General features: G+C 43.8%; 1 protein-coding gene across 1 annotated transcript in view; it reads left to right on the forward strand.

The window, feature by feature from the left end:
- The window catches only part of CDH20 (cadherin 20), a 69,100-nt gene extending 58,153 nt beyond the window's left edge, over positions 1 to 10,947 (forward strand). Inside the window, exons 8-10 of the mRNA XM_023733943.1 lie at positions 735 to 852; positions 4,409 to 4,660; positions 10,351 to 10,947. Coding sequence (XP_023589711.1) covers positions 735 to 852; positions 4,409 to 4,660; positions 10,351 to 10,856 — 876 coding nt within the window. The 3' untranslated portion in view covers positions 10,857 to 10,947. The remainder of the gene's footprint in view (positions 1 to 734; positions 853 to 4,408; positions 4,661 to 10,350) is intronic.
- The last annotated feature ends 322 nt before the right edge of the window (positions 10,948 to 11,269 follow it).

An 11,269-nucleotide genomic window follows, 5' to 3' on the forward strand; every position in this document is an offset into this window, starting at 1 on the left:
TCTGCCCTGGGGTCCATTCCCTCAGATCTGTTTTCCCTTCATCTGACACAGCCAATGCCCATGTGTATGTTTACTTCCCTCCTCGATATTGGGCACCTCTAAATAGGGGCCTCCCACAGATAGTGATCTAACCCCGAAAAATTAACCCAAATGGTGAGGTTAAGTAGGTAGGGTGGGAGAAGGAAAATATGGAAGACAAGCAGCCTTGGGGCACCCCACAGACCTTTTCCTATAGTCTTTAGTGTGGCCTTCGTGTGCAGATACAAGTTACATTGATGTCTAACACCGGAGGTATTTAGGTAAAATTTACCATGTGTCTATTAAAGTCCTCAAGGAGCCCTGGTGGTGCAGTGGTTAAGTGCTCAGCTGCTAACTGAAAGGTTGGTGGTTCGAACCCACCAGCTACTCTGTGGGAGAAAGATGTGGCAGTCTGCTTCAGTAAAGATTTACAGCCTTAGAAACCCTATGGGGCAGTTCTACTCTGTCTTATAGGGTCGCTATGAGTCAGAATTGACTCAACAGCAATGGGTCTGGCATTAAGGTCCTAGGCCAAAAAATAAACTAAAATTAAATCACGAGTTGTATGATGGTGTGGGGACTTCCCAGTAAGTTTCACGACATCCTTCTCATTAACGGAAAAAATCTACCGTTGAATTTCTGGGTTTGGGATTTCACTGGGTCCTGAGCTTTATCCTTTGGCTCCACCTCACCTGACGCCATGTCCCCTCCCTCAGCTGATCCAGACGGTGAGCGCCGTGGACCAAGATGACCCACGAAATGGCCAGCACTTCTACTACAGCCTGGCTCCTGAGGCCTCTAACAACCCCAACTTCACCGTGAGGGACAATCAAGGTAAGCAGGTAGATAGTTGGCTTTCTGTGCTTTTCTACAGCTTGGGCTGGATATTTTGGCCACTGTACCATGTGAACCATGTCAAAGGTCACCTGGTCCTTAAACACAGGGAGGACATTAATGCTATCTCACAGTGTTTTGTTTTAGCACATCAAAGGCAAGACTATCTTTTGCCGAGTCCAAGACTTCCCTCGTACAGTTTGTCAGCTGACAAATGTCTGCTGAGCGCATGCTCTGCGTGCTCTGTGCCAGACACTGTGCCAGGCCCCAGACACAAAATCCTCCCTTCATTCCCACAGATAGCTGCCATGCTTAGATCTTCTGTTAACTATGGGATGAACCTGAGAAAGATGATAGAAAATGACCTAGATAAGGAGAAAACCCTAAGGGGACATTCCTAAGCAAGGAGTAAAGGGGGAAACAGTTAAAAAAAAAGCAGAGCAAAAAGGAGACAACGAGTAAGTACTAGAGTTAAAACCCCTTGTCCCATAGGGTTTCAAAGGCTGTAACCTTTATGGAAGCAGAATGCCACACCTTTCTCCCAAGGAACGGCTGGCAGGTTCAAACTGCCAACCTTTCAGTTAGCAGACAAAAGCTTAACCACAGTGCCAACAGGGCTCCTTGGTACTAGAGCTAGCAAGGGGCAAACAGACCAGTTTCAGTACTGAGAGAACTTTATCCCTTCAGAATAATTTAGAAAGACACAGCCATGGGGGAATCCCTATTCCAGGAAGTACTCCCCACTGCAGCTCTGCTGGAAGAGATTTCTAGACCCCTCTCCTCCAATATGCATTCAGATCCATGCTAAAGGATTTACAGACCTAGCACACTCTTCTTTAGGCACAGATGGGAAAACGAGAGACTTTTGTTCTCTAGCCAGACGATGTGCTTCAAATAAAGATCAGAACAAGTGAACATAAAATTTAAATCTGTCAAGTGAACCCCTACTGCTGCTAATTCTGCTACCAACTAGCTGGCTGACCTTGGGTAGGTCATCACTTCTCTGGGCTACAGTCACCTTGTTTTCATTCCAACTCTGAAATGTTAACTGTCACTTTATAACAAGCTAAACAAAGGGGAACAAAAAGTCATGATTAGGCACGCCTGATCTTACTCTCAAACATCAATTATTTGAGACTTAAAGACTTAAAGTATTTCTGAAGTAATTCAGCCCCACACCATTTTCTTCTAATATAAGACTTGAGAATATCAAAATGGTTTTTTTTTTCCCCTAAATGGACAGTCTCTGTCAAAGTCTTCCCTTTAACCCTCTACAGGTTATCATAAAACCACTATGAGAATCCTGGAAGGGCAATCTAAGTTATAACAACAGAAGTACCACAATTAAATATTCTGAGATTTTCACCAGGTCACAATGTTGAACCACTCATTTATCTGCCTCACAGGGAAGCCCCTCCTGCAGAAAGTGGTTTCAGCCTCCTCAGGATTGGTTTTACAAAGGGAACCCTGGGAGGGAGGGGATTAACATTGTATACTTCAAATTTTCAGCTAAGTGCCTCTCTGCCTTCTCTCAGGCATTTGTCAAAAACAATATGCAGGAAAATGCTGCAAATTTCTTAAAGATGATTTTGGGCACTAATGCATGGAACCAAAAACCTTTAAAAAAAAAATGGGCCCCTGGAAAATGACGACCACAAAAAGAAATGACTCATCTCTTGGAAGGTTTCCTACAGCACAAGTCAGCACATCTTCAACAGGAAGACTGAACTCCTAATCTTCTCATGGCAATTTATCCCACAGTACCCTTTACTGAAGCGCATTTTAAAAACAGCAGTTGACCAGCATCTGATATGGTGGATCCATTGTCAAGACCCACTCCCATGGCCCAAAACTCGAGGTCCTTTTATGAACACAGCAGGGCTATCTCAAGAAAAACCTTTTTCAGAAGACATGTAGGTCAACTTGCATACCAGACTTAATGGTCTGACAGAGACTGGAGAAACCCCCAAAACTATGGCCCCGTATGCTCTGTTAACCCAAAACAGAAACCATTCCTGAAGCCCAGTCCTCAGACAAAGATTAGACAGGACTATAAAACAAAAAATAACACATGTGAGGAACGTGCTTCTTTGATCAGATACACAAGGCCAAACGGGCAGCTCTTGTCCAACAGCAGGATGAGAAGGCAGGAAGGGACAGGAACTGGTCAAATGGACACAGGGAACCCAGGGTGGAAAGGGGGAGTGTGCTATCACATTGTGGGGATTGCAACCAATGTCACGTAACAATATGTGTATAAATTTTTAAATGAGAAATTCACTTGAGCTGTAAACTTTCACCTAAAGCACAATTTTTTTTAAAAAAAGACTTTTTTACTTTTTATCCCTAAAGCACTATGAAAAGTATAGAGTTTATGTTAACACTTTACAGTTTCAAGTTTCAAAAGCATTTTCCCATACTTTGTCTTATTTGATACTTACAATTGACGATCATTAATAAGGCTTACTTTGGTTAGGCTCTGAGAATATTTTTTTCTTTTTGAAGTTCTAGACTCTTTCTTGTGAAATGTGAAACACATCCAGAGAACCTTCTGTACTGACATTAACTTTGAGAGTCACTGCTTGTATGTCCTACCATCTCTCTCAAACTTTTCCTCTGCTGAAAATGATTTCACCTTTACAAAAATGTCTGCTTTAGAACTCAAGCCCCTTCAAGGACATGTGAGAACATAAATTAAAATAATAAAAAATCCCAGAATATGATATTAGCCAAATATAAATACACACATACACAAACACATCAGATTTATAGAAACACATCCAATAATCTGGCTAATCCCCTTTAAAACTGGATTTAAAAAAAAAAAAACTAGTATTCCTAATCAAGGACAGAGTCTCACCAAGTTCATATTAACTGCTTAAATTCTGACCACCAAGTAGGGGGAAATAACAGAGCATGTCATGTAATAAGGGGATTTCAAATAAGCTTCAGCTAAATGAACACGTTCTTCAAAAAGCACAGGAGAAACTGGTGACTGCATTTCAGAGGCATAAAAGAAAATAGCAAGAGACATGAACTCCAGCCAGGGTGGAAAGTGGCAAAAACAAGCAATCTGCCACCACCACATGGGCCTCTCGGCATTCTTTCCTGGAGGCTCAAAGCAGCAGCAGGGCCTTGGAAAGCTGCTGAGCAGGAACAAACCAGGCCCACAAGTCACCAGTGATTGCTCATTTCTGTCAAGCCTTCCTGGGGACATTTTAGTTAGACCTGAAGTCTGACAGTTCGCCCTGGGCACTTTATGTCACAAAGGGTAAGACAGACTCACAGAAAAGGTTTTCTCTCCTAGGCCTCAGGGTTTAGCCTAGAAGTAAAAAATCTTGTTTTCTGAATTCAAATGCTGATCCAGGCAAAGCCTAATGTGGCTAAAGCCAAACACCTCTAGGGAATGTTCCACTGGCCCTCGCTCCTCCCTACACTCCTGCCCCTTGCTTTCCTCAATCCAAGAAATCAATTCACTTGTTGTTTCTTCAGTTTTCTTCATCCCTCTCATTTTTCCTCTTCCTTCTTTCCACCCTGGACCCCCTCACTTCCTCAGATAACACTGCCCGGATTCTAACCAGGAGGTCTGGCTTCCGGCAGCAGGAGCAGAGCGTCTTTTACCTGCCCATCTTGATAGCGGACAACGGTCAGCCCGCACTGAGCAGCACGGGCACGCTCACTGTCCAGGTGTGCAGCTGTGACAATGACGGCCACGTCATGTCCTGCAGTCCCGAGGCCTACATGCTCCCTGTCAGTCTGAGCCGGGGCGCCCTCATCGCCATCCTGGCCTGCATCTTTGTCCTACTGGGTGAGTCAGTGGCTCCTTTCCTATTCTATGGGTCCTACCAGTGCTTACTTAGACCTCAGTCAGTTATCATCATCCTAACACAGCTACTCAGAGCTGGTCCTCCACATTGTGCTTATTGAAAAGTACAGAGTAGGGCTCGGGAGAAGCGAAGAAACAGAAAATACTCCCTTCTTTCAAGGAACTCATGGCCTTTTTAGCAAGATCAATGCACACATAGTTAGCAAGCACCTACTATGTGCTGGGGCACTGTGCTAGGTGCTGAGATTAATAAGAAAGACATGTCCCAGCCTTCTCAGAATTGACTTCAGAACAAAGTAAGTTCATGTTGACATCACAGAACCAAAATACAATTAAAAAAAAAAAAAATACAACTTTGGACAGGACATGATGACCACCTCTTCTAGCCCCTTTGTTTCAGATAAGTAGTAGCTAAATTTAAAGAAGTGACAGATCCCAGAGGCAGAGCCAGGACTGAGACACAGGCAGGCCTCACACTGTGCACCCCAGTGCCCAGCAGCACTGCCCACTCCTAAATGTTCATCCCCAGGTTCTGGAATCATAAGCTGCTGACCAGGACAGCAGGAGTTCTACTCTGAGCAATCCTACCTGTTCTGTGGCACAGTGCCCTAACACAATGACCATCTACACCTATCAGAGGACATGTGGGGTGATGCCTCTCTACTTCTAAAACCTTGTGAACATCATCATACATAGAAAAGGCCACTACTAGCTAAGGAAGCAAAACTTGCTTGTACTTAGATTTGAGAACAGGAGGCAGGCTATACCTGAGGTGTCTCAGGATGAGATGATCCTCTCATACTCTTGCACCAGTTGATAGCTGGTCAAATCCAGGCAGCTTCAACCTGTGCTACGGGAGTAGAGAAGAAGGAATCATTGTTTGGCTGTGCTCTATGTTCAATACAGTCTGTACTAGACACTTTACCCTGAAAGCAAACACTACTCTAGCAATGCCGCAAAAGCGGCTCAGGGAAGGAAAATAACTTGCAAAGTGGTCAGGCGAGGCCAGACCAAAGCCCTGGCAGAAAATCACTGATCTCATCAAGACAAACATCAGGTATCTCCTACCTTCTGTTCTCAAATCCTGTCCAGACCCTAGGCTATTTCTATTTTCACGGCAGATAGAAGTCAGGCTCTATATTTTAGTCATGGCAGTACGTCTCAATATTCCAGTTCCAGAAAGATCCCTAGACCCAAAGATCATCTTTGCCTTTCTGGCAGCTTCTGATGCCTCCTCTTTGCTTTTGTGTTCACGTTCACAGCTTTCCAGGATCAGAGGCCTCTGCTGTCATTATGTGCTATGATGGTGCCCACAAGCTACTGCCATCATGCTAGGGCAGTGTGCCAGGCAATGGGGTTGGCCCTGACCAGGGGCTCATGATCCATGAGCAGGACATCTGAGGACATGCTTTAGTGGAGAGTGCTGCTGGTACTTTAAATGTGCCAACAGAGCAATACCTGAGCAAAATTATAAAATAAGAAAAGTCTGAATTCTGGCAAGCTCCCACCTCCACTCAGAGCTTGCTCCCCTTCATAACTGGCTTCCTTCCCCACCTCCATTCCACCATCCAGGTGCTTTGATGCCACTGTAAGGCTGCTGACTGCCGCCAACTCTAACACCTCACACAGGCACTCCTTAACTGTACTCTTACCTGGCCTTTCCACCTTCCTTGTATCAAAATACCCATTTCCTTTGTCCTTTGCCCATAGGAGACTCCTCTAAAATAATTCATTCATTCAACAAGTAGTTACTGAGTACCTGTTATATGCTAGGCACTGGTTAAAGTGACAGAAAAAGCAGTGAACAAAATAGATGAAAATCCCTACCATCAAGGGATTTACATTCTCATGGAGAGAGACAGTACACATGTAAGTGAATATACACGTTTATGTATCAGATGGTGGTCAATGTTATAGTGAACGGAAGGAGAAGAGGGTCCTGGGGAGGGCAGGGAGTATGGGGTAGGCACCCTTTTAAATCGGGTAGTCAGGGAAGACTTCACTAGTAAGGAAGCCTTGGAGCAGAGATCTGAAGGAAGTGATGGATGGGCCATGTGGATTTCTGGAGGAATAAGCTGTCTGGGGGCATTAACACCCTTCCCAAGCATTATGGACATCTAACAAGGAGCAGTTACTAAACAGGGCCCAGTTTGCTTCTGGTGATGAAATAAAAAGGGGCTAGTGGAAGAGCACTATTGGGCAGAGGATCCTTCCTTCCTCCTTTCAAATCATACTGTGAGGCAGTCACCTGGCTCCCTTGTACATAAGACCACTTGAGCAATTGATTGCTAACTCCATACCCCCCAACCAAAAAAAAAAAAAAAAACACTTAAACCACCTCTTGAAACCAAGAAAATATCTGTACACATATCCCAACTCTTCTGATTAAATTTATCTATAGCATATGTATCTTGCTTAGAGACAAGATTTGGTAGATAGTATTATTCAATATAAAAGAAATCCTAACTTCCTATGAGGGAAAAAGTAAAGCACTTGGCATTTAAATTAGTATAGACATGCAGATATCCACATGCATCATCCCTGATCCCATGTTCACCCCTACACCAAGGGACTGAGTCAGAGCAAAGAAGAAGTTCCTGATGAAGCCAAATGCCAGCACTTGGATGAAATTTTAGGTAGGCCTGTAAAATATGCTTCTAAAAAAACACTTTAAAATACAAAATGTGGTTTCATTTTGTTGTTTTAGTTCAGTTCTACATGAAGAGAAAAGTAGTATAAACAAGTAACCTTTCTCAGTCCTTGGATCCCTGGTATCAGAGCAAGTTGTTAAGGTTTCTGGTCCCTGTCTGTGTTGACAAATAAAGCATTCCTGCAATTCCAGGAGTGTCCATAAGGTGGCACTGGGAGCCCTTCAGTGCAGAGCAGTACAATCTACAAGAGGCCTTTAAACAAACTGGCTCCTAGGAGAAATTTCCAGACCGCCTGTCTTTCCTTCTGTCTTTGCAAAACACCTACGTTATAAGTTCACCCTGGCCCACAAAGAATGGAAGCAGCCATTGTTACAGAAAGACTGCTTTTAAGAGGCTGGCATGGAGGAGGCTCACAGGTAGAACTAGTATGCAAGGGACAATTATTTCATGGCTCCCAAGCCCATTATGCCTTGTCTTTTGAACTGTACCAAGTGAGTAGACAGTTTTCAGGAGCTAAACTGAGCAGAGCTATTGTAAAATCCTCCTAGATTTAAGCACTCTTATTTTTAAGCCCCACCCACAACTTGAGGCCTAGAAGAATGCATGCCAATGCACATTAAGTACAATTCATAAAACTACTTAAGGTTTGAATTGCAGTTGAGTCTTTTAACAGAATACTACATTTTGTGGACAATTAAACACTTTTTAATTCAGACTTTGCAGGGTTTTTTTCAGGTCTCACACATGTATCTTAAAAAAAAAAAAAAAAACCTGTTGCCATTGAGTCAATTCCAACTCATAGGGACCCTACGTATCTACTTCCTAGAAAATCTCACAGGCCCTATGTACTGTGCCTGTAGTACCTAAAAAATAAACACCCATAGAATTCTCTTCTGCCAGTGAAAGTTTTCAGCTGACTTACACCATTTTTTCCCCAAAATCTGATTTTCAGGGAATTATGAAGTAATTTTAATTATTTAAATCAAATTATCTAAAAAAAAAGACATATAGCAATCTTTTTTTCAAGAGATGGACCAGTTCTATAACTCCATCGCCATCAGAATTCTCTCCAGCAGGTACTCAAATACTTCTCTAATCTTGTTTCCTAGCATTTTCCAAACTACTACCCCTACCCACTCCCAACATCACCTCTGTGAAGCTTTTCCCAGCCAGGCAGGCAGAATTAGCAGGCCTTACCTCTGTGCTCTTTTGGCAACACTTGTAACTCTGTAGGGGCCCTGGTGGTGCAGTGGGTAAGCACTCAGCTGCTAACTGAAAGGTTGGTGGTTCAGACTCACCAGCTACCAGACAGGAGAAAGACATGGCAGTCTGTTTCCATAAAGATTACAACCTTGGAAACCCTACGGGGCAGTTCCACTCTGTCCTATAGGGTCGCTATGAGTCGGAATCAACTTGAAGGCAATGGGTTGTTGTTTTGTTTGTTTTTGTAACTCTATAACCCTTTTCACTTTGGCTTGTATTACTGTGTCTACAGTCTGCTTAGATAGCAAGCTCTCAAGAGAAGGAACCATGTCGTATTCAACCCTATTTCCTCAGTGCCTGAAAAATATCTGGGTTTAGTAACTGTTTACTGACTCTCACAAACACAACATGTTCCCTGAGAATCCCATTTCTCCAGCCTACATCCATTCAAATCACACTCCAGTCTTCAATGTCCAGTCCAAGTCCCCACTCCTTAAAGCCCTTAGTCTCTTTCTCTGAAATTTCACAGTCCTTATAAACCATGCCTCATATTTTCCCAGAGAGAAAAATATAAAAAAGTATATAACTTTCCTGTGTACACACTTTGACTCCCAAACTATTATGGAAAATATTAGGTATTAATTACAATTTACAAAAAGCTCATTCTACATTCAAATTTTTAAAGAATTATTCTTGTGAGTTTTATTAGTCAGTCCTTAAACTGTTACTGCACATATGACGATACTCATTTTTTTCCCCCCTTGGATAAACTGGAGTCTTATTTTGCAGTGTTGTCATGCTGTCAGTGTTCACCAGCTGTAACAAAGCACACTACGAAAAAAAAAAAAATCAATAGCAGTTCCACAGCTCAAACCTCAACACACTTCCTGGAAAACATTTGCAGTCACAGAGATAAACAGCTCAATGGGATTATCTCTCCCTCTCTCTCTCCTTTAAACCCCAGTGAACACATCCTGGTTTGGGGGGGTGGGGGGGATGCATTTGTTGGGATAAAATTTTATCCAAACCTGCAAGGGCACATCTAACAGCATGGTGTTTCTTTGATAACATGATGAATTATATAAAATGTCACTGCTTATTCCCTCCCTTGCATGAACACCACTGGATCCAGAAAGTCACAACCACCTCCCTGATGGAAGGCTTTTCTGGGGAATCTGAGGTTATTGAACAGGGGTCATTTATGCTCTCTCATATTTTTGGAGATGGTATAAAAAGACCATGAGTTTGGCTCATATTTAGCATATGAGTCTATATGCATATGCATTAACATATTATATTTACAAAGTAGAATCCTATTATGATACTAATGTAAGAAAGCAGATTGCACCTACGTAAAATTTCCACATTACAGTAAGAACGTATATTTTTCTTTATGCAGTCAGAGGACATGATCCGATCTGACTCCATGGTAGGCAGCAGTGCTCTGTTAATAGAATTTGATACTGGATGGTTGCATGCGCGCGCACACACACACAGACACTATTTCAATGAGGCAAGCTAATGCAGACTTTAAATGCAACTTCCAATTGAATCACTTGCAAAAAACAGAGCTTCATTCACTCACACACTACCGAGGCTTTCTCAGTATATTTATCTTCCCATTTCTCAATCTGAGACGGCAGGTACAGAACGACGTAGAATTAAAATACAACTCCTCGTAGTTTAAAATAGCCATGTCTCTGAGCCCACCACTTAGTAAACCGGCTTCCCATATATTTGGTTAATCAAGAATATTTCTATCCCTGGTACACGCTGCCAAGTCTCATGAGTAAAGAGCCTGTCCTCTATTTCTTGCAGTGCTGGTACTGCTCATCTTGTCCATAAGGCGGCACCGGAAGCAGCCCTACATCATTGACGACGACGAGAACATCCACGAAAACATCGTCCGCTACGATGACGAGGGCGGTGGCGAGGAGGACACGGAGGCCTTTGACATCGCGGCCATGTGGAACCCCCGGGAGGCTCAGACGGGCACCGCCACCAAGACGCGGCAGGACATGCTGCCCGAGATTGAGAGCCTGTCCCGCTACGTGCCTCAGACATGCGCGGTGAGCAGCACGGTCCACAGCTATGTGCTGGCCAAGCTCTACGAGGCCGACATGGACCTGTGGGCTCCACCCTTCGACTCCCTCCAAACGTACATGTTCGAGGGCGACGGCTCTGTGGCAGGTTCACTGAGCTCCCTGCAGTCAGCCACATCAGACTCGGAGCAGAGCTTCGACTTCCTCACAGACTGGGGGCCCCGCTTCCGAAAGTTGGCGGAGCTCTACGGGGCAGCGGAGGGGCCAGCGCCCCTGTGGTGACGGAAGCCGGGAGGTGCACGTCCCAATTCAGGCACGTTGTCAACAGATGCTTCGCGGTCGAGGTGCAGCCTACCACACAAGCAATACTGTGCTGGAGAGTGAGAATGGGGTGAGCGGGGCGAACAGGGCTCTCTCTGGATCAGCTTTACTTGGTTAGGTTAAGTTAAAGAATCAAAAGGAAACAGAAAGAGGAGAGAAAAATCTCCAATTCCTTTTTTTCTGTTTTTTTTTTTTTTTTTTTTCCCCATTACCGTGTGTTCAAAGGCTTGGAGTCCAAGGTGTTCTGGCATGCTTGGTTTTTCTTTGCCAGTCACCAAGGCCTTTACTACTTTGCCACTACAGAGAGGCGCTATCTTAAATACCAACTGCTGTGGAATCGATTCCGACTCTTTGCGACCCTATAGGACAAAGTA

This window comes from Trichechus manatus, unplaced genomic scaffold (assembly GCF_000243295.1).
Source record: "Trichechus manatus latirostris isolate Lorelei unplaced genomic scaffold, TriManLat1.0 scaffold00063, whole genome shotgun sequence".
Classification (NCBI taxonomy): Eukaryota; Metazoa; Chordata; class Mammalia; order Sirenia; family Trichechidae; genus Trichechus; species Trichechus manatus.